Source organism: Coenobita brevimanus, chromosome 55 (genome assembly GCF_032717465.1).
Source record: "Coenobita brevimanus isolate Jiangsu-jjx chromosome 55, ASM3271746v2, whole genome shotgun sequence".
Lineage (NCBI taxonomy): Eukaryota > Metazoa > Arthropoda > Malacostraca > Decapoda > Coenobitidae > Coenobita > Coenobita brevimanus.
Window position 1 is genome coordinate 60,504,718 of NC_137008.1, and position 24,946 is coordinate 60,529,663.

Here is a 24,946-nt window from a genome sequence, read left to right on the forward strand (position 1 = left end):
CTTAAGGAAAGGCTGCTTGTAAACATATTGTACGTGACTGGATGACATGCAGCATTTCTTCCACGATATTAAGTAGGCTTATCTTTTTGAAATCCTAAAAATGTTTGATAAAGGATGGGTTCACTACTACATTGCTCATTATACTTAGGGTTTACTGTATAGTTTTTGTTTGCATACTGACCATAATACTAAGCTAAACTATTGTATTTTGAACTAATCATCATCATCATCATCATCATGTTTCATCCATTGCCTTATATGGGGGACGGTTCAGTGGCATTTAGAAATGATAAGCACTGTAAACATTAACAAACAACTCCAAAATTTTCAGCTCCATCCCGCATGCTATGAACATCCACATGTATCACTTCAAAAGAACCTGTGGAACTAACTTTACTAAGACTAAAACTCCATCCATTCATCCATCATCCAACCCTACGTTGCCCCATGAGGAGTGTAAGAGCCCAGGACTAGGCAAGTTGGTTCTGACATTTAAGATGAATGTGACCAGCCTCACTCATCCCTGAGTGGCATTACATGAGCAATAACCTCAACCACCCCTTAGATATAAACCTTCATTGGCTCAATCTGACTGGAGCGCCGTAATTAGTCATTAAACCACCAGGTGCCATAATTTGGTTATGTGGTTACCACCCAGTGTATTAAATATGTTTCTTGGTGTACAGGAAACCATTCGGCTTGTCACTAAGTGTAGAGTCACCTGAGTGACAAGCTGAATGGCTTCCTGTACACCAGGAAATTTCACCTGAAAAAAATAACATAAAATTAAGAAGCAGTTAGGACTACGATCCTCTAACCATACTGACAAAGGGATTAGGTAACTCCAACAGTTATGTATAATGTTGTAAGCTTACAGTTCAACTGACACAGGAGGGGGGAACTTTAAAAAATAAAACTTTCTTTTCTGATGGTCATCCCCTACATATCAAAAAGCCATGTTCTGTACCTCCCCACCCCATGTGCAAATGAGAAACAAGATAAGGAGAGTCAGGATGATAAAAAAGAATGTGTTTGATCTTCCTAAATTACAGAAAAACTATTATTCATTACCTAACCAGGTGCATTAAAAATTTTGAATTAGATTTTGATATTTGTCTGATAATATGGATCTGGTAGGATCCCAGGATGCTAACTAACCAAGCATTCTGATTTTTTAATGCATCCAGTAATGAACTGCCAAAACTAAACAACATATTTTGATACCTGCAAACTGGTAACCATTTGTACTCTGAACATTATTATTTAGATACAGCTTTCCTGATAGCATACATAAAATAATGATCATAAGACCATTTTTCATTTAAGCACAATGCTGAAGCTTCACTGTATGACTGCCTCCAGACTGTCTAAAACTGAAAGAAAAATGCCTTAGCATCTTCTTTATAAAAACTGACAACCCTTTTAATTAAATTATTAAAAAAGATGTTTAGGGGTATGATATCATACAGAGCCACTGTTCTGCTGCACTGACTGATATACAATGACTGCGGCTTTTTGCTGAAAAATACAACATGTAACAATGTCATCAGCTCTAGGCACTGAAGAGGGACAACTAATAATACAGAGTTTCATATGGCATGTTTTTCTGCAAACAAATCCCAAACATCACCAAGTACAGGTCAGCTGATAGCACATCAAAGCGGTCTGTGAAAATACGTACCTGTACAGCATGTCTAAACAACCAGTGTTCATTTTAAATTAAACAATGTGCTTACAGGGTACTTATTTCCAACTGAGTACAAACTGCAACAAAAACTTTAACCATGATAAACCAAGCAAAAATGTCTCTGTCATGAATGAAAAATATTGACCTGGTCAACAGTGAATACTAGTTTACTATATACGGTATTGCATCTACTGCAAAGGAAAACTACTTAATACAAACAGAAACTGCATTCTCCTGGAATTATGAAAAGAAATGACAGTGTGACTCATCACATAAAATCATATGCTGATTATATATATACCCTATTATTGAAAGTAGCATAAATGAAAGTGCTTAGTATAAGTTACTTAAAACAATGCAGTATATGACACAACCAGAAAGATCACATGGGCATCAATAATGTGCAATGTAGAGTAGGGTGATATTTCTTTGTATATTGAAGAGGTGCTGCTCAGGTGCTGGGCAATACTCAATACACAGTGTTTAGAATAGTGTTTCAATATAAAATAAATGAAAAACTAAAACAGACAGTCAAGCTTCATACAAAGCTGATATGACTGCTTATAAATTGTGCAGTTATAGTACAGTATACCGTACTGTACAGCTGAAACTGAGGAAAATCATTGTAACAAAGAACAACTGAATCTAAACAAAAAAGAAAAGTATTCTAGGATATCAAAATTAAGGCCTATCTTTGTACATTCCCAACAATGTTTCCATCATTGATGGTGATATATTATACGTGCTGTACATCAGCTGCTGACCATTACTAAGCAAAGCTGATACTGTGAAGTAAGACTAATTACATACAACCTACTATAAAGCAGAAGAAGCAATGCAGTAAAGTATTTCCATATAATATAAAAGATGTTTTCAAATTAATATGTACAATGTATACTGCACCTGTATGATCATTTATGAAATGGCTAAAGAAGACAATTTTGATAAATCTAGAAATCAATCCTGTAACAACTAGGGACATTACTATACTACTAAATGTGAGTACTCATTCTATACACTTTCTCTTCAATGATCCTACTCTTCATTTACATATGTAAAGGAAATTTCTATTTCCTCGTATATCTGCTGTACAAAATCTTTCTACTTCATAAATGAAAAGGTGCTACAAAATAGTTTGGTGATGAGTTGCTAATGTACTGTCACTAAAGAAGGTTAAGCATCATTCGAAGAGATATATGAAACAAATGTTTCACACAATTACTGTCCCATAAGGTAATTTCAGTATGAATAATTATTTGACAATATTTACACTAAGAACAGGTAAACAATACAAACATGAATGGTACCTGTATTCTACATAAGGTTATTATTACAGTACACTGTACATGTTATACTGCATAAGGAACTCAGTGTACTAAACTGTTTTGTGTAAGGTTAGTAAATGCATCTTTCTAACTTGATATGTTAAACCAAAGAGAAGTTTAAATTCTGTTTAACGATGATACACAGAATACAGAGGGGGTTGGTGGGGAGGCAGCTTATGTTTCCATTCAGATGTTGTCACAGCAATCAACTTGTGACTACTGTACTTGTCTATAATGCTGTGTTTAAGTAATACTGTATCATAATTACACGCAAACTCACAAAGACGCAGAAGTTTGAGAGACAGCACAAGAGACAGGGATAGGGTAGACACAGGCTGAAGGACAGACTACAGCAGCAAAGGTACAACTAATGACAGCAAAGACACCCTGACCAGACTGAGGGAAAGCAGGCTGTACCTTTCTCTTCTTGGGTGACATCTCCACCTCGTTGGTGTCCTTCTCATTGTTGGCGATGATGTTGGCATTGACGTTGTTATCGTTCAGCACCCGCTCCTTTGTCTCCACCTGTTGCTGAAGACGCCAAATTCACAATAACCAACTGAATGCTGGACTGGCTTTGCTTAATCTGAATGGTGCAGCTTGCCTACCGGTTATATGCGTTACTAGTGCAGGGTGTATTTGCCAAGTGTACTAACTAGTAAGGGGGCAGAGACGTGCTCAGTGAAGTAATGAATGGTAGCAACCTTTCTACTATCCACTACATAGGTACAAAATTACCACAGAGTATACTTAAGACATACATAAGTGTACAACATGAGATCCCAGAACACCACAGTATGATTTCTGGGTCTGCATTCTAAGACAAATTACACAGATTGAAGAGTGGGAAGTTGGTAAAATAGAGGGGAGAGATGGAAGCAGTGGGATCTATGCTACTGTGGTCCGGCTACCCCACCAGCCCCTCTCAGTATTGTACCCCAACAAACACTTACTGGATGCTGCATGCTGAGTGACACCACTGCAGCATGTGCATATAAAGTCAACATAACGACGGATTCAACGTCTCCTTCCAAAAGTTCTCTTGACACTGATTACACATCTTTTCTTGGAGTACTACAGCAATATATGCCTTCCTGTACTGAAAATTAGTTTAAGTATTGTCTGGCTGAATACACCTAGATGAAGAGGAATGAACCACAGAACACAAAAGGTGCATTGAGGGTCAAACCAATTCAACCTGGGGCTGGGTAAGGTCAACATGAGGCCACATGGAGAAGACTGCGAGCTGCATGAGAAGACTTGGTAACGCATTAGATGAACTTCTGGCACACAAGATGAATTGGGGGCCATATGATGTAAGCTTGGGGCCAGGTGAGGTGTACTGGAGGTCGCATGTGGATCACTGAGGGCTGTAAATAGTGTACCAAAGTTCAAATGAGGACCAACAAGGGGTATAAAAACTAGGAAGGGCCAGGTGAGGGTGACCGGGGGCCACAAGAGGACTAGAGAGACACGTACTTGGTTGCTGTTGGGCTGTGGCTGGTGAAGGACAGTGTCTCTGCGACGACGGCGACGAGGATCATGTTCACGGTCAACTTCCACGTTCTCTTGGTTGTCGACTGATCCCAGCACATTATCATCCAGCATGTTGTCAGTCATCCCACCAACGTACATGTGCCGGCTGAACCACATAATTACTTATTCAATAAATTACCACAACAGAAAGTTACTTATTACTTAAAACAATCATAGTACAGTACTGATAGTGCTAAATACAGAATAGTACTGTGCTGTGCCTTTTAGTGAAGCATCTCAAATATACACTGCTTTGCACCACAATATGAAACTGACGGCAGATAAGTCTTCAATGGCCCAGCCTAAAGTAAAGATTTTTTTTTTTTTTTACCATTACAGTACAATACCATTTTTAAAAAATGATCAAGCAATTTCAGTACAATATTACAAAAACATACAAAAGTTTGAACTGCCTCTGCAAAAAACTGCTTACCCCTTACAGTGATATTTGCAATTGTGATGTAAAGCCTAGCACTGCCAATGTTGAGTTATCACTCACAATCACATTAAATGATTCAAAAGAAAACCTGTCATGAAAATTAAGTCTATCAAATGTTATTATCATCATCAGTATCCTATCCTTTTTCCCCCCTAAAGATGTAGTGAAGTTGGATCCAGCACGAAGAGAATTATTACACATCATCAAATAAGTTTTGTAACTCTAAGTGTGAAACAGTATGAAATTCCATTAAATACTTTCCAGAATTAAACCTCTGTACTTTGAAATTATTTACATGATGTTCAACAAAAGCTTTTCTCATCCATACAATATTTGTCTTGAAAAGCAACTCTGAAACTGCATGCATGAATCTCTAAGGATCCTTTTATGCAAGTAAAATTGTGACCATAAGTAATGGTAAGTGCCTTTTCAAACATAGGGAACTGTAAGTCTTAATATGCAACCAACAGTTCTTGAGATATTTGACTTAACAGAGATGCATAAATTATCAAAACAAGAAAGGGATAAAGAAATTATGCTTCAAACAATAAAACCCCACTATATAATAAAAAATATAGATTAACAGATTCAGCACTGTTCTACTTCTACACTGGGTTGCCTGTTGATCAGCAACATAAAATTACACATTAACAAACAAGTCTACTATAGTACATACTGTAGTAATTTTGCTGTATTCCTCAGAAGCTTCTCAACACATAATGCATACCAAATTAAACTTAATACAGACATGGAAAAGCTTGTTATGGGTAACTACAAAAACTAAGGGTGGGCAAACCTGCAAAGACACATTAGTTTGGCAAGAATCTTCAATATACCAGCATTCTGGAAGTGTATTAAGCTGGGTTGTGGATGTATCAATTTGAGATGCTTCACTGCACTGCAGTTGTGGTTACCTCTTTTTTTTTAATATATATATATATATATATATACTGTATATATATAATTATGAAATAACTACAGTATGACAGTGCTTCTTATGATGGTTGTCAAAATTATAGAGTGAAATGTATTGCTAACAATTCAAATACCTGCAATAGGTGCTGAATGAAACAAGGAATAGTTCAGGCATACAACAAACACTAACTGGTAGGTGCTAAAGCACTGTTTCATGGCAAAAGTATTGTAAATACACTCCATCTACACTGTTCTGAACATATCATTCCTTCAACAAAATTCTGAGCATGATGGTAAAGAATTATGAACACCACAACAACCTTTGCTTTCTCATAGGTAAGCACTGCAACTGGAACTTACTACACAGTAAGTGCTGTTTAGCACAATTTGTTCTTAACTTTTGCAGCTCTATAGCTCTAAACCCTGTGTGGGGAAGTGGTTGATCAATAATGTGAAATAAATAAAATCACAACAATTATCAACCAGACCCTTATTCACACCTGAAGCTGGGGTGAGGTAGATTATTTATTTAAAAAAAAAAAAAAAAAAAAAAAAAAAAAAAATCACAGTAGGAGAACTATCAACAGTCAGTCCAGTGAAATCAGCCACACAATCATTCAAACCAATGGGTATAAGGTTACATGGTTCTGGACTTCAGGCCAACTTAAATTTTCTTGCAGTTTCTCCCTTTTACCTCCCCACTTTCCCTCAACTCATCTTATAAGGTACCCACCACATCTTTATACTGTATAACCACACATTCTCAAAAGCTTCATCTATCCATCCATCCATCCACCCATCATCCAATCCTGTGTTGCCCCATGAGGAGTGTAGAAGCCCAGGGCTAGGCAAGTTGGTCCTGACATTTACGATGAGAATACGTTTTACACTCCTCAAGAACATTCTCTGTATGTACAGGTACTCAAGGCTCCTTTAAAACACTTTATGGACTTGATGACCTTGACACTGGTGATGTCTATTTTCAGTAATGTACATTAATCAACTGACTTCTCAGTGCTTTAGTAATGCTCCTTTGCATGTGCTGATATATTTGGAATCTACTGGTTCCAGTTACTTCTACTATCTAATAACACAAGCAATGCACTTAATTCACTACTAAACCATGCCTAGAATGTTGCTTGTTATTATGAATGTTATGAACATGAATGTGATATACCGCAAATGTGTGGAATTAACTATACACTTTCGTTCCTTGTCCTAGCCTTCAATAAACTCATATATACCGAAAGAGGCTTAGTTACAACAATAATATATCTTTCCATCCGAGTACCTGGTTTGCTGCTCATCCATGGTAACTGATGTATAATAATACAGGTAACCAAATATTAATGGTAAACATTTCAGTATCTAAGTAAAGTACACTAGAAAGAATTACAGGTAATTAACTGACCGTAGTACATTGCCGTATTATTACACATAAAACACAGCTTGCAAGTTTCAAAGATCCATAATTCTAATGGTGCAACAGTGTTCTTAAGGATAAAAATATAGGGGATTTGCAATATATCATAGTAAAGTGCTGAAGCAAGGAGGAACAACACAATAACAATGCATGGCATACCTGTCTGCATGCTGTGGCTTGGTGATAACAGCATGGGTGGTGGTGGTGGTGGTGCCCAGAGAATTGTCGGTTGGTGTCTTCTCCCAGTCAAAGGGATCCGATTCCTTGATACTTCTCCGTTTCATGCACCGCTCAAACAACCCAGAGAGCATCTAACCAACATACTGATTTTAGAATGCTAGAAAACCTATTCAATGAAAGCTAATAATGCATAATATTAAAACAGAAAAAAAAGTGCTTCTACATCTGAAGTTCCTTAAACAATACCCATACACTTTTCATTTGCTTTCTATTTCAAGTAACATATAAACAAAAAGTTAAATAACAGTACTTACTGCATAATCAGGCTTGTCGTGGTAGTCTAACTTCTGGATGTGTTCAAGGAATTGCTTGAAGTCAGAGGGCAGATGTTTAATGAGTAGTCTGTGGTCATACTTCTCTTTCATCAAGCCCACCTAGATACAGGTAAAATAAAAACAAACGATGTGAAAATCAGATCTGAAATAGCCTAAAAATACTACAGTTACCTATTAAGCTGACAACATAGCACTTCAATTATATCACTGAAGAAAACTCAAAGCATGGCTGAATTCTCTCTGCACCATATACATACTGGTAAATGCAGTCCTTAATTGTGAATAAAATATGAGAAAATGGATTTGAATGATGATGTTATGATAAATATCTATTTAGCCATCTACAAGCTGATGCTGCATCCTGTAAGGGATGACCCTGACAAAAAAAAGAAAACCTCTAGGCATTTCTGTCCCTACAGTATTCAGTAATGACCTGTCCTCTTACAACACACCACCCTCCCATATATACTCTTGCACCTTACCTCTCTAACTTATTTTGGTCATCCTCTCCTCTCAACCAACTCTCTCATATACTCTACTAGTCAGTCTCCCAGTCTCCATTAACTCCATACAGCTAAACTACTTTGATGGTTCTCTTCATTTGCATTAACCAGTACAACTTCATGATTCCTTTCATTTGACCATATTTCCTTCCATGTCACTCCACACATATTTCTGAGGTATGTTGATAAATAAAGTATCCACTGTCTGTAGCCTAAGGACTTATTCTGGATGTTTTAGAGGTTCCACTGTGAACTCCTAGAGAGGAATACAGCTGTCATTAAAACAGAATAAATATTTAGTCAAAAAAGGTGGTTTTCACTAACATGCTGCTCTTCATGTCCTTGTGATTTCTACCCACCTAATCTCTTAGATGATTTGTTTCAGCAGCTATCACTCTTGACTTATGTCTCTTAAGAATCATCTGCACCACAATATGTACATTAAGCATTGATTTACTGTAATATAGTGCACTGTCATGCAATCCTTTCTTTGCTCAGACACTATCATTCCTGTTTCTCATCTCTACCATTAATGATCCTGTCAACATCTTTCTTTGTTACTAATAATATAATGAAGAATTGTAGAGGTAAAGTATACACACCTGTTCCTTATCCTTAATCTTCCTCCATGGCAACTGGCCATTGACAAATTCAACAACCATATAAAATAAAGACCATAAGTCATCATGGCGGCCCATCTCCTTATTTTTGTGAGCATTCATTGATGCATACCGTACTGTGCCTGTGGGGAAAAAACAAAATTTTCATGTTCAAGAAGTACTTATGACATTCCTTATTTTATGAAATAAACTTTAGCACTCAAGACTGATGGGTGATAAATCTATATCCTTGACAGGCAAATGCTATCTATCTATCTATCTACTGCCAGACGCCATAATCCCGTAAGGGGTGGCCATTTGAATTTGAGTCAGTTGTTTTACAGGGAGGGGCACTAACCCTCCACCAACCCACTTGCTGACACGTAGGGAGCACATATGGTTTGGTTATAAGGTTACCACCCAGCATTGTAAATGGTTTCCTGGCTTACAGGAAACCATTTGGCCTGTCACTCAATGTAAAGCCACCTGTAAAGGAAAGAAATGCAATAAGAAGTGACAGGAAAGATGGGAGAAATAGGAAGAGAGGAGGGCAGGCAAAGAAAAGAATGATAAAGGCTAAGGAAGAAGTAGGCAGCACTACATCAAGTGAGTGGATGATGGTTGCCACCGTCTACCACTATCTTTTTTAAAATTATGAGTGCTTTAGTCATTAACTGTTACTTGGATAAGAATACAGTACTTTCACTGCAAAGAAAAGGCCATGTAACATGTAATCACAATGAATATCAGATTAATGAAAGCACAGTATCCTACACTGCGTACAGTAGACAATATAGGAGCACACTGTCTCACCTCTGAAACCAGCTGCAGCTCTGGGTGTTCGAACTTCACCATTGGCATTAGTATATTGACGAGCTAGTCCAAAATCCAGCATGTACGTTTTTCGACAGTTATGTGGCAGACGACCCATACTGAAGTTGGACTGCAAGAAAAAAGAAAATGAAAACATTAATGAAAAAAAAAAAAAAAATCTGTGCATTTTACTACTACTGTAGGGCCCCCAGATTATTACTGTACTAATGTTCCTTCCTTACAACTGCTATATTATTCTAACATTACTGTGACAGCCACAAAAATGTGACCTAACAGGCAAAACAATCTGACCAAGCAAAACAGAACTGTAATCCAACATACTGTACAAAAGAAGGAGCTTTACTATATTTGGCTCTCAATATAGTCAAATAATGAAGGCAAACCTCTTGTTGTAGTTGTTAGAACCCCAGGCTCATCTTAATGTGAACTTAATGGACTGTAGAGTGAAGCAGCCTTCTTCTGCAATCCACAATCCTCCCTCCAGAGTAGAGAGAAGGAGTTAAGGGACATCTGTATGACCATGCAGCAGAACCACCTGGCTATGTTGGTGCCACCACAGGGAAGGTATTTCTCATCAGCACAGGGAAAGCCTCTTGAACACTGAATACAAAAAAATCAACTGATACCTACACTAAAAATACACTTTGGGGTACATTAAATATTAAGAAATAAAAATAAAAATTCATAGGCACTAGGCTTTACCACATTTAATTTTTTAGAGTGACATCAGATAACACTGGTAGTAGTTGTAGTTGTTCCCTAAGCAGTCTGGCCGAACAGCCCCAGGTCCCTAATGAAGGCCGTGGCCGAGACCAGGCTTTCCCACAGAGCTCTCAAGGAGTGTATGTCGTGTTGTTGGTGCAGGTGATTGTGTGCAATGCAGTCTTCCATAATGTGCTTAATAGTATGGGGTACTGTGTTGCATCCTGGAAAGACATCAGCGATGGAGTCATCCAGCCTCTTCTGATAACTCAAGAGGGCTGGATGATGCCCACATCTCTCTATGAGAGAGAGAGAGAGAGAGAGAGAGATCTTTGTTTGGCAAGGTTAATTAATATCGACTTGTATATGCTGTGCGGCCTTGCGTGATAGATATGTGCCGGAAAGGAGGTGGTCGGGGGTGGGGGTGATAAGGTGAAGGAAAGAGGAAGGAAAGGAGAAAGGTGGAGATGAGAGAGAGGAGGAGAGAGAGCAGACGAGAGGGAGGGAGAGAAAGGAGGAGAGGTGATGGAAGGAAGAGAGGATGAAGTGGATAAGAGAAGTATAGAGAAGCGGAGGGAAGGAGGGGAGGAAGGTAGGATAGAAAAGATGAGAGGGGGGTTGAGGGGAGGAAGGTAACGAGGAAGGAAAGTGCAGATGCGAGAGGGAAAGAAAGAGATAGCAAGGAAGGAACAGGAGGAGTGCTGAGGAGAGACGAAGAAAGAAGAGAAAGGGAAGGAAGACGAAGAAAGCAGATGAGAGGTGGAGAGACAACAAAAAGGGAAGGATGAAGAAAAGACGAGATGAGAAGCTGAGAGAAAAAACGAAGGGAAGAAAGAAGAAGAGACGAAATGAGAGACTGCGTAGGAGAGAGAGGAGAAAGGGAGGTAGGAAGGAGAGAGCAGGTGAAATGGGGAGAGGGCCGAGGAGGTAAGAAAGGAGGAAGAAGTGGGTAAGAATGAGAGAAAGGGAGAAAGAAGAAGGGAGGGAGGAAGGAAAAAGAGGGGAGGTAGTCAGAAGAAGACGGTAGAGGAAGGAAAGCTGGATAGGATGAACAAAGGAGATGACAAAGGGACGGAATGAGAGAGATGAGATAAAAGAAGGAAGAAGGATAGAGAGAGAGAGAGAGAGAGAGAGAGACTCCGGGTTAGCCCGTCTCCCCTTCCTCTCTCTCTCAAGGTCCCCTCTCCCTCAAGATCCTCATTTGTCACAAGGTCCTCTCTCTCTCTCTCTCTCAAGGCCCCATCAACTACCCTTTTAAGCAGTCTCTTTCATGCTCCATCTCCTCCATATGTTTAGACTCTCTCTCTCTCTCTCTCTCTCTCTCTCTCTCTCATAATCAGTGACCTCTCGTACTTAAGATCCGATATTTGGACTAAAAACAAAGAGACACGAGAAGATTTGGCACTCTTCTTATCCTTCCTGTAAAAAAAAATAGTAATAATAATAATAATTATAGTTACAAAATTCATTTGGAACCGAATTCACAAACTAACGATCAACTGTCTTTCGTATCTTTCGTAATTGAGATCTTTTTTTGTGGGATGAATAAGAGTTACGGGAAGATTCTGTACTGTTGATCCACTGTCTTCCTGCGAAAAACAAGTCTTCCCTACGAACTGAAATGAAACGTAAGACTGTGCCAAATATCAGGAGCTTATTTTGCGATAATACAAATACCGGTGACATTACGGATGAAAAGTCTCCTTCATAATTTTGAGTAATAGTTTCTCTACCAACAGTGCTATAATCTCAAACATTTTAATACTGGCTTTAGTTTCAGGCATCACAGAAATAAAACTATTAATGGCGGTACGGGAGAAAACAGCCCTCCCTTAAAGTTCTGAGTTATAAATTTTATTTCACGACTGGTATAATGATTAACCGTCACGGAACTACAATTATTGATGACCGTGTGGACGAATCAGTCTCCCTCATAATTCATCGTTAAATGTAACTCCATAACACACACACACACACACACACACACACACACACACACACACACACCACAGCAAATAACTACATCCCTCCCAACCACACCAGCATAACAACCCGACACATGGCAGAACCAGGCAGAGAAGTAGAGTAATTTGGGAGACCTTATCGTATCCATTATATCAACGGAGGGCACATCGGGAGAGAGACATTCAGATACATGTTGATCTTGCTTGCATTCCGAGGCCAGAATGTTTCCCCACACAGCCCCTTGTCCCTCACTTTTCTCTTTATTTCTCTATCTCCTTGCTCCTCCTACACCTTAGCCCCCATCTCCCTTCGCTCCCCTTCTCTGCCTCTCCTTGTTCTCCCTAACCGTCTTGCTCCCTCCTCTAGCTTTTGCTATCCCCTTCCCCTCCTTTGCCCCCTTCTTGCTTCTCCTATCCCCCCGTTTGCTCCACCTTCTTACCTCTCCTATCCCCCTTTGCTCCCCCTCCTTCTCCCCCCTCCCCCGTGCTTGGCATTCCAGGTGGTCTAAATTTGTGTCGCGCGTGAGCCTCTTCACCTGGGCTATCACTGCTCGGGAACATGCATGCACGCACGCTCGCAAACGAAAGCACGCATATACGGACGCACATACCTGGGGCACGGATTCATGGCCGAAACAAGTAATCGATAAGAGGAAACGAGGCTCAGGGTTCCATTCAAGGTTCAGACACTGTCAGTGCGGCAGCATTAACCCTGTACATCGTTTTATCTTATCCTCACATGTTTCGAGGTGTGGCCGTGCCCCACAAATATACACATACTTGCACATAAACATACTTATACCTAATAATCAAGCGTACCCATCCACCCAATTGAACACACACACACACACACACACACACACACACACACACACACACACACACACACACATGAGGGCCGGATTAACCATGAGCACCAGGATCACGTGATCAGATTTCCCTTCCCCAGAAAAGAAAAATCAACCAGTCCCTTCCCCTAAAAAAAAAAAAAAAACTCAATTACCGTATTTAATCAATGAAATAGATGTAATTGCCGAAAAGTCAGCCCGTATAACTATGGAGAGCGAAATGAACCAACATGGCTACACGGCAGTATTCTAAGGCCATTATTTTCTGAGTGTCTATAGCCAACAGAAGATGTATGGGAATCACGAGTGAAGGCACGTGGGATGGGTGTGGATGAGAGTGTGGGTAGGGCTGAGATGAGAGAGAGAGAGAGAGAGAGAGAGAGAGAGAGAGAGAGAGAGAGAGAGAGAGAGAACGGGTGAAGGAACGTGAGGTAAGGATGGATGAGAGACGGTGGTGAAAAGGGAGAGGTTGGGTAGATGGAGAGCACGAGCAAAGGCACGTGGGGAGTGAACAGACGGGAGAGTGGAATGGTGGGATAGGATGAGGACGGTGTGAGTAGGTGGTTGGAGAGAAAGAATGAGATGGAGTGGGGTAGGAGTGAAGAGAGTGGGTGGGGTAGGTGTGGAGAGGGAGGGAACGGTTGGAGTAGGGGTGTAGTGTGTAAGATAAGGTGGGGATGGGGATGGGGTGGTCACGCTAGCCAGATCTTGACCACGCACTTGGCAGGACAGCGTGGGTTTGTCTTCACTTCAATGGCAGGCACGCATACACCTCATCGCGTGCCACAAACATCATCCTCCCGTCATGTTCTTTATTAAACATGTCGTGGTTTGTATCCATCCCCTCATCACGCAAAATAATGCCACGAACCAACAGTATTTGATTATATTGGCTGTTGCTGGAATAGGTATGGATAAGGAAATAGGATCAAGGTAGGCGGGTACAGTGTGAATCCATGTGTTTCTGTGTGGTATTATGAACATTGTATTTCTCTTCTTAAATCTAGCAACAGTAAAGCTATCTATCAGAGAGCGGATACGGGGAGGGGAGGGGAGGCACTTTCGTTAGCCAAGGTATATGTGCTCCCCACCTGCACAGAAAGAAGGTTCTGTAAATGTGCATATATACATAAAACGTTGAAGAATAATTTTCTTTTGCCATGCTAAAGTACAATATATCTTGAAGTACACCATCGTTAAATTTGTATGTATAATATTATGGGGAAATTGTTCCAAGCATCATTCTTGTTATTCATGTCACTGCTTTCACAATCTGTATATATCCTGTGTTTGCATCTTGACACAGGCTGTAAACCTGGATGCATGGAATTCTTGCTTCATAACTGAATGACGTTTTATATGCAAATACTATTATGGTAACAATAAGTAGAGTTTTCAGGTATATATTTTTTGCATTCATTATAAATGTTTGGTCAGGTATACCGTCTGTTCCTTTATCGAGACAGTGTACCATGGGATAAGATGGAGATGGGTTGTAGCTGACCTTGTCCTCAGTGTTCCTCTCCTCATCTCTCCCCCCCCCCCCGCCCGACCCTTCAGACGCTTGGACCGAACCCGCAACTGTTATCTGTGACGCACTGTGATAGCTGGCTTCCCTTAGTCAATTTTCTTTATTACTTTCTAAATCGCACCTCGTCCTATACCTACGTATAAAAGGAGATCGTAATGATGATGATGACACTGATCAGTGCTGGCTCCTCCACTACCTGTGTGCAACATCTTATTTGGTTCTCGCCATGAGCATTCGTTAAGTGGGCGAAATGACCAAATCCTACGTAGCCTGTGAAAAAAATAGTAATACAATCGAAGGCTTTAATGTTCCTTTTCTTGTACCTTGGACGACAAGTCCGTTTTAGGGCTGATATAATATTCCTTGTTAACTAATACCGTCTGTAACTGTAATATCTTGGGTGCACAAAATCGTCCAGTATTAGCTTGAATGTAGTACCAAAGTCCATCCACTGCAATGAAAGGGTTTATGAAGATATGTTTTAAAATTCTGATAGCTAGGATTTCCCATATGAAAACAAACATAACGTATGGTTAGTCTGAATAACTGAAAAAAAAGTGCGTCTAAAAAAAAAAAAAAAGGGCTAGCATGAATAAGACAAAATAAGTGTCTGTAGTAGGGAATACCCCAATGCTGTGGCCAATGCCTTCAGTCCGATAATTTATAAAGTTCTCCCAGCGAAAATATATTTTGAACTTTCCTGATGTCTTCTAGTTGTTGTCGCTGTTCTTGGCAACGCTTTTTGACACGACCTCACGGGTTTATTTTAAGGATATTTACCCTGAAAATTGCTGAGCATTATTGGGGCCTCGTATTTCGAGATACATTTTTTTCAGACCTTCGATTCAGAACTTTAGAATTATTTTATATCCTCCAAAGTGTAAAGGGATGAAAGTACCATAAGATTACCAAACGCCGTAATAGCCATCCCAATGAAATGCACATCTTCCCTAGCTTCAAACTCTGGTGCGGTAGAGGGAAACGTCGCTTTGAACTTGCATTTCGGCCTGTTTGTTCACTGATTCTTTTTCATATGATATAAATACAAGGAAACACAGGTATTTACTGAACATGAAAGAAATAAACTTTGAAAAGTTTCATATATTTGCCTGAGAATGTCGCCACTCCAGTTCATTGTATTTCTGCTATTTTTTTTTTTTTTTACCTTAGGTAGATTTTTCGACCTGGAGGGATTACATACTACCCCCAATATCCCTTCAGTACAAAAGTTCTTCCCCAAGGTAAATAACCTCGTTTGGTGATGGCTAAATAAAATGAAAATCAAGCCATCGGACAGAAGAAGTTGAATCCACAAATTGTGAACTCGAAATTATTTTTGATTCTCAGAGACAAATGAAATCGTATGGCAAAAATCCACGGAAACAAAATTTCACGTTTCACAATACACGTGACTGAACCTAGGCTATATTAATTCCGTCCAGTTGTCTACGAAAAAACAAAAACTTCAGTCCATCTCTCTGTGAAGAAACAAAAGCCATGACAATAAATTCTGTCTGTCCACGAAGGAACCATAATAATGGCAATATATAATCTAAATGTCTCTACGCCTCGAACGGAACCAAAACCATTGCAAATACACAATCTGTCTCTCTATCAGTCTACTGCCTGTCGCCCAATTCCAGGGCTCAAACTTGACACACACACACACACACACACACACACACACACACACACACACACACAAAACTCAGAGTCCTTACGTTGACAACTACCCGTCATTACCTTCTCCAGCCACTCCACGTCACACTCTCTATTATTATGGTCTTTCCATTTCACAGGGTATGAAAAAAAAAAAAACTCCAATATATTATAAAGGTAAATAACTCAAATCAATTTTGTCCTTAGTTCCTTCCAGTTTAAATTAAAGATGGATAACTCACTGGTTTATGGCTAAGTAAGAAACAGGAGACTTTACCTCTTCATGGATGAATAAATAAGAAACACTCTCTCTCTCTCTCTCTATACTCACCGGCTTGATGTCACGGTGCAGGAAGCCGACCTCATGGATGGCCTCAATAGCGCGTAGGATCTGGTGTCCAAGGCGCAGGGCAGTGGAGAGGCTGAAGGCTCCCCGGGGTTGGGCGCGGCGCAGCTCAGCCAGATTCTTGGCCTGCAACTGCATCACCACATAGTTGAAGCGCTCGTTACGTCCGCAGCCGATGAAGCGACAGACGTGTTCTCGGCCTGGACGAGGGTAAAGGGAGTAGAGTTAAGGGAGAGAGTTAGAGTGGACAGGGGTACAGAAGAGCGTTTAAAAAAAAAAAAAAAGTGCTTGCCGCCTGTGTGGGGAAAGAGGATTGAGTTGGGCACACTTTAATTAGCCCTTAATTACACGACCGACTGACGTGCTCTCGTCTGTCGGGAAAGACGATTTGATAGTGAGAGTTAGGACCAATTTAATCAACCCTTAAGGGCAGGATCGACACAATTACTCTATCCCTGTCGGGGGAAAAGGTGATGAAGCTAGTTATGAACACTTTAATCACCCTTTAAGTACTGGACCGACACAGGTGCTCTCAGTTTATCGGGGGGAAGAGGGAGGATAGTGTTAGTTAACCACATTTGGAGTATAGACTCGAGAGATGTTCGGTTAAGTATGGGCAGTTTAATCACCCTTTTATAGGCTATACAGGATAGGTTACTTTTATAACACATATTTCACCATACAAGTACCGGCAGAATCAGCTGTTTGTCCATCTTTCTCGTAAGTAGGCTCTATAACACGGTAGTGTTACAAATAAAAAACTTTTCACTCGCTGAAAAAGTCAAACTAAAAGACAAAAAAACATTACGATTTTTATTTTTTTTTAATGTCTACTCACCAAAATGAAACTCGTCATTAGTCTCGTTTAGCGCCAAAAAATACGGTATGATGAAAAATAAAACACCAGTATATTTCTGCATGAGTAGAACAAGACACGAAGCGTGGGAGGAAGCAGAAAATTTAAGTTAAGAATATTAATAACGACAAAAGTTGTGTCCAAAAACCAAGAGAATATTTTCTTACCCGGCGCCGCAGAGAAGATATCCCATGGGACTTTAAACACAAAATTTTGCTTAACTTATTCACATTTTTTTTTACTTTATTCTTACTGCCTCCAGACGAGTTCAATAACGAAAAACTATACCATCCATCCATCCATTGCCAGACGCCATGTATCCCAAATGGGGTGGCCAAGGGCTTAGAGTTAATTGTTTTACAGGGAGGGGCACTAATCCTCCACCAACCCCACTTGACGTAGGGATGCCAACAGCATCTGGTGTTCCCAGGCGGTCACCCATCCAAGTACTAACCAGACCCAACACCAGCACAAATCTACACACGCGGAGAAAGAAAGAAGAGCGGGAGAAGGCGCAAAGTTATAATTAAAGTTATACTGTGTCCAAGATGCAAATGATATTTTCTTAAACTGCGCTACAGGAACGTCTCCAAGGGGCCTTATGTTTCCCCTTGGCAATTCTGCATAATACTTTGACTGCGAATTACGAATCTTACAATTTCATGCCTGCTAATGTCAGATGGTTTTATTCAACTTAAAGAAGCCCACAGCAGCAAAACAAGATTAAAAACTATCTTGGTCTTACGTTATGTTCGTAAATTAAGAAGCTTGATTTCATTCCAGAAAACGTTAGGCGATTTTACTTACACTCGAGAAACCTTGGATAAAAAAAAATGATCTAGACTTACCTTCCGGCAAGGATTAAACAATATTTAAAACACACACACACACACACACACACACACACACACACACACACAACTATGGCCATACATACATGCTTGCAGAAGTGTACACACACACACATACAGACAATCAAATAAGCCAAATACAGTACACACACAGTTTCATCAAATCAAGCATACAGAAGCGCAGAAAATACACACATGAGTCTGTATGTGTCACACCTCACAAACTGGAGAGGTGAGAGGTTGACAGAAGCAGAGGTGTGCGGTTAAGTGGGTAGGTGTGAGGTTGGGTGCAGCAAGGAGGTGTGAGATTGAGGGAGGTGAAGGAAGGGGTGTGACGTTTGGGAAGGGGGAAGCTACGGGAGGTGTGAGGTTGAGAGTGGTCGAGGTGGAGGGAGGGGTGTGACGTTTGAAATAGTGGAGGCTGAGGGAGGTGGAGGAGTGAGACTGAGCGAGGTGGAGGTATGAGGTTAAGGAAGGTGGAGGAAGAGGTGTGGGGATGGATGGGGCTGAGAGATGCAAAGCGCAGTGGGAAGGAGTGAAGTTGGATGGGGTTAGGCAGCATGGGAATGTGAGGAGGGCCAGGAGGGAGAGGTGCAAGGAGGTGTGAGGTGTGGGGTGGGCGGGGCAAGCCAGAGGGTGGGAATGGGGTGGGGAAGGCAGGATTCGCCAGACTGCGGGCCAGACGTACCCTCGGGGCCAGACATCGATTTGATACCGCCACCCCCACCATCTTCACCTCCTCCACCCCCACCATTCACACTTATCCCTCCACCAGCACCACCTCCACCCTCACACTTACCCCTTCCACCCTATTATCTCTATCCTCACACTTACCCCTTCCACCCCATCATCTCCACCCTTACATTTACTACTTCCCACCCCATCATCTCCACCCTCACACTTGTCCCTTCCATCCCATATTTCCACCCTCACACTTACCTTTTCCACCCCATCTCCACCCTCACACTTATTCTTCCATCCTCATCATTTTCGCCTTCACACTTACCCTTTTCACGACCGACAGCTTCACACCCACCCTCTCCAACACCCTCACCCTCTCCTTCACATTACCTCTTTCCTCCAACCGCCCCTACACCCTCACACTCTTTTACACCCTCACCCTCTCCTACATCTTCACTCCCTCCTACACTCTACCTCTTTCATACACCCGCCGCTGATCTGTCACCCACTCTGACACCCTCCCTCTTTCCTATATCCTCATCCTCTCCCACACCCTCCCCCTCCCCCTCTACCCTCTCCTACTCCTACACCCCAACCCACCCTTACCCTCATGTAGTTTTCAACAAACCCATAATTATGAGGACTTAAAATAAATCGCCTTCAAAAAACAAACAAGAGCCATTTACTAACGTCATGGTGAAGGCGTCCATATGTAGCCTCGTGCTGCCTACTTCGTCCTTCATCATCATCATTCTTTTCTGTGTCTGCCCTTCTCTCTTCCTATTTTCTCCCACCCTTCCTGTCACCTCTAATTGCTTTTCATTTGACCTAAGGTGACTCTACACTAAGTAAATAGCCTAATGGTTTCCTGTAAACCAGAAAACCATTTACAGAGCTGGACGATAATCACTATAACCAAATAACGGGGTGATGTAGAGCCTACTATGGTGCCCATGACAACTGGGAGAATAGACGCAAATGCAGCGCCTGTCCAGCAACAAAACTTCCACACTCTTCCCCGCACCTCGCTGTGGCAAGGTGCTGTCTGCTGCAAGGAAACATCGGTTCACGGCATGGGACGGCCCTGGAAGGACGACTGATTGCCTCCGGTAAATGGATATGCTCGGCCAGGCAGGTCAAGCTACTCAACCAAAACAACAACAGCTAATGCCTTTTTTTGATAGGGTTTCCCTTAAGCTTTCATCAATTACACGACCAGGAAGCTGAATATGAGGCATCACGAGAAGCTCCCACTGCCCTTTAATATATAATACTGTATAGATTGTTGTTTGCTAATGAATTAACGTGGAAGTTAATTACGCTTTATCAGGATGTCAATCATATTAATATATTACTCTAGATGATTGTTATGCGCTTGTAGCTGGAAAAGCATTACTGTCGACAAATTTTAGCAGCAAAATATCTGTAAAACCGATTATTATAGTGACTGTCTTTTGTTTCTAATCCCACTGCTGGTGGATGATTTACTTTATTCTTGCAACCTACAGACGATTTATTCAAGCTTAGACGAAACATTGTAGCGAACGAGTTAATGAAGACAAAGTTTTAATCCCCCTAGTATGAAATGTCCCTCTTACGCTGAAAAAAATCATCTGTACAACGAAAAAATAAAAATAAAAAAGACATCATCATGGTAAACAGGCAAACGTCAATTGTTCCCTGTAAAGTCTTTGTACCCCATGCAAGGACGCGGTCTATCCAGCAAATAATAGAATAAATAAATAAATACGTAAATAAGATGAGAAAAAATCCCACCTCCCTTGAAGGAAGGAGGAGGAGGAGGAGGAGGAGGAGAAGGAGGAGGAGGAACAAAGTGCAAAGTTTTTAAGAGCGCGGTCGGACTGGTGAGGCGGGGTGAAGGGAGTAGCCTGATGGAGGGTGACAGTCGAGAAGGAGTTTTGGTGGCCGCCATCTTGGAGCAACTCTGGGACTGGAGGTCGGGCAATGCCCAGACAGATGGACAGACTGGGATAGATGACTGGGTGAAGTGTGAGATGGGTGGGTGGATACATAACTATAGATGGCTAGATAAACAGATGGATAGTTAAGATGGACATATAGGCAGAACAGTAGAAGGACAGATAGGAAGACAGATAAAGATAAACAGATAAGACTGAGACCGTATATCTGACTGATACATATACAAACAGAGACAGAAAGGTCAATATACAGATAGTCAGATTTTGAATTTTTGGCCCATATATATATATATATATATATATATATATATATATATATATATATATATATATATATATATATATATATATATATATATATATATTCAGTCTATCCGTGGCACTCACCTTGCAGCTTCTTGAGTACGGCCACTTCCATCTTGAGCACCTGCTTGGGCTGCTTGGCGGACTCCAGCTTGAGGGCTACCTGTTCCCGCGTCACAAGGTCCTGGCCCTCATAGATCTCACCGAAACCACCACCGCCAATCTTCCTCACCTGGGGACATGAGAAGAAGGAATATTAGCCATGATGATTACCATGGAAGAAAGGAAATATATAACAGTGAAAGTACAAGTACTCAGAACCTGCACCACCTATTTACCTCACTTGCGGATGGAAAAAACGATGACCATAAAGGAAGTGAAAGCCAAAGCATTTGCCCACGAATGCGTACCGCCCGCCATCACAAAAAAAATCAGAAATCCTCTAGAAATCGGAGGCATATCATCGCAGCTTCACCAAAATCGAAGTCTTAAGATTTCGCTGTTTATTTCTATTAAGTTCAGTACCACGCTAGCATTCTGAAACCTGAAGTCAGGAGTATGATGTTGTTGTAGGTTATTGAGGTATCACATATCTTTGAAGAATTTCTAATAGTTACCCTTTAAATAGCGGTTCTCTTTGTTGACAGTACAATAGAAATGGGTGAATAACGGCGTGCTAAAAAGAAGTTAGTTTTTTTTATTTAATCCTGTGGCAATCGGAGGCATATCAACGCAGGTTTGCCGAAATAATTAACAAACAAGTGATATATCCCAGAAAACTGCCCACAAAATTTGGACACAATTTGCTCACTTGCTTTTGAGATATTTTGGAAACACACACACACACACAAAATGCACGCGCGCACGCAGACGATTACAATATTGCCTCGCTAGGTGGGCGACAATAGCAGCAAGAGAGAAAATTAATACTATAATTGTTATACAAACACTAACAACGAAAACACTATTGAGAAAAAAAATTAGTGGGCTACAACTGACTCTAACACGTCTCCCCAAAACCCCCATTACTGATCTCCCTCACTTGCAGATGGAAAGTTTAATGACGAGTATCAATGAAAATGGGCAAAATATACGATGAATTGACAAACCAAAAACAAAAAAGAAAAAAAAATTCTCCCCGCTTACCCCATCGCCAATTTTTCTTGCCTGTGTACATGAAACAGAAGGAGAATTAAAGATGTATATACAAGCAGTAAAAAAGAAAAAAAAAAGGCGTGGTTAGAAAATCGTGGAAAGATGATAAAACAGTTTGAGGTAAACGATTTTATTCTGCTCCTCACGGCCTACAGTATCTTGGTGGCTCTGTTAGTGAAGCAAGTGTGCGAATCTACAAACATGACCTGTGACCCGGAGTGCACTAAAAGCTTATTGAGTGAAGTGGAAAACTGGGGGGTGGGGGAGGAGGGAAGAAGAGATATATGTACAATAATTAGCCAACTCTGGAACATTTACAGTAACACCAACAGTGGATTAACGACCACAATAACAGTTAAGCGCCACTGTTGGATACGTATTTGTACAAGTAATGTGCCCAGAGTGGCCAGGCCTCCTGCATTACAACCATTGCAGGGTAATGTCGGCACTCGTTTATAGCACAAGTTGGCAATATAGATTAAAAAAAAAAAATACTCGTGGTGTAGTGTAGAAGGACAGAATGGATGAGTACGTGAGAGTGGGTGACCGAGAAGTTTAGAAGTGGAGGTTAGCAAGATTAATATACCATAAAGAGAGATTTTAGTTACAGTATTGGAAAAGAATTTTTGTATCCTGCTTATACTTTTGGCGACTGTACCGTATGCTTTCACTTTTGACTGCCTCAGTTTGGACTGACGGAAGAATACTGTAACAAGTCGAGAGAGTAAGGTAATATTTATTTCGTTAATAATTTATGACCTCCGGGATCTGTGTAACGCAACAAGATTTTATTCAACTTTGGTGAGGCCGCTCGGGTAGAAGGAGTTAACGAGTAACTGAGGAGTGACGGGTGGGATTGTGGGAGGGACAGTGAGAGGAGATGCTGTGGGAGGTGAGGTTTGAGGAGTGGGTTGTGTGGGGAGACATGTATGAAATGTGTGACATGTGAGATGGTGGGAGGTGAGGTGTGACAGATGACTTGTGGGAAAGGCGTATGATTCTAAGTGGTGAAGTGAAGAGCGGAGGTGAGATGTGACAAGTCTGTCTGGGAGAGATGCGACAGGTAGGGCATGGAGGTGAAGTGATGGAGGTGAGGTGGTGGAAGAAGAAGTGTGTGTGTAAGGTGATGGAAGATGAGGTGTGGGAGGTTAGGTTAGGGAGGAGAGGCCGTGACTGGTAAATTGTATGACATATGTGACAAGAGGGGTCGTGCCAGGCAAGGCTGTGGGAGGTGAGGTGTGACAGGTGTGGTGTGAGATTGCCAGGTTTTCGTCATCACTGAAAATTTAACATCAAAGACATATTTAGCGTAGGCCATATGAAGCTGAAACATACATAGCTGTGTTGGTGGTGATATTGAATTCATGCTTAACTATAAAATGATGTACAAGGAGAGAGAGAGAGAGAGAGAGAGAGAGAGAGAGAGAGAGAGAGAGAGGTGGTAGCAGAAACATATCTCAAAACTGCGACCTTCCATGCACATCCATGCGACCTCCCATAAACATCTATTGCAAAGAAACTTTAAAAATACCTTTAATACGATGTTTCCTAACTTATCCCTGCAATTCAGTTTAGAGGAGACGTAGCTAAGTAGTTAATGATGGCTATAGCTAACACGTCCAGTTCCGAAAGTCTCTCCTAAGATGAATAAATTCGTGTGGAGAGAGCAAGAATAAATTACTTAACGACGTCATTACTCAAGGGATTACCTGCTTCAGAACACCTTTAGTATATACAGTATTTCATTCAGATTAGTAGCTTAACCCCTTCAACCCGATGACGTATTTTTCTTAGTTCTGCTACTATCAGATGATTTTTTTTCTGCTTGGTGAGATACGCGCTTCTGAAGGGTAGATTAGACAGGGGGCTGCTTCTAACCTCGCCAGTACACATGGTTTCTCCAAAGATAACAAAATCGTCCGGCGGTAGCAAGAATATGCTAAGAAAACACGTCACCAGATTCAGGGGTCAAGGAGTAGGTTGTATTTTATATATACTGGATCTGAACTCTTACATCAGACACGTGTTCCTTCTCTATACACCAACTGCTTCATTACTGCACTTTTCTACTTTCTGTTTTATGACCAGCTACTTCCTCAGACTAGCTTAATCTTGTGACAAAGTTTTTTTTTTTTTTTTTTTTTTTTTCAACATTTTTCATACCTTACATTGCAGTTCTTATTCGCTATCTTCTGCTCAGTTGAACTGCATTCCATTTCACCAACTTAAATCAAGCCCACATTTTAAGTCATCCTTCGAATCACATCGTGCCCAGTTCATGAGGTAACAATGAAATATTTTACAGAATATTTGCACGAGGTTGCTTGGCTTCTG

General features: G+C 40.9%; 1 protein-coding gene across 4 annotated transcripts in view; it reads right to left on the reverse strand.

The window, feature by feature from the left end:
- Positions 1-24,946, reverse strand: part of LOC145401239 (tau-tubulin kinase homolog Asator-like) — a 203,311-nt gene that overhangs the window by 47,019 nt on the left and 131,346 nt on the right. For 2 of the 4 annotated variants that reach the window (XM_080273569.1, XM_080273568.1), the window contains exons 3-10: positions 21,542-21,689; positions 16,812-17,026; positions 9,756-9,885; positions 8,946-9,085; positions 7,820-7,939; positions 7,485-7,636; positions 4,492-4,654; positions 3,430-3,543 (exon numbers count right to left, since the gene is read on the reverse strand). In XM_080273569.1, the coding sequence (XP_080129695.1) occupies positions 3,430-3,543; positions 4,492-4,654; positions 7,485-7,636; positions 7,820-7,939; positions 8,946-9,085; positions 9,756-9,885; positions 16,812-17,026; positions 21,542-21,689 (1,182 nt within the window). The remainder of the gene's footprint in view (positions 1-3,429; positions 3,544-4,491; positions 4,655-7,484; positions 7,637-7,819; positions 7,940-8,945; positions 9,086-9,755; positions 9,886-16,811; positions 17,027-21,541; positions 21,690-24,946) is intronic. The other 2 variants (XM_080273570.1, XM_080273571.1) reach the window with 2 other exon arrangements.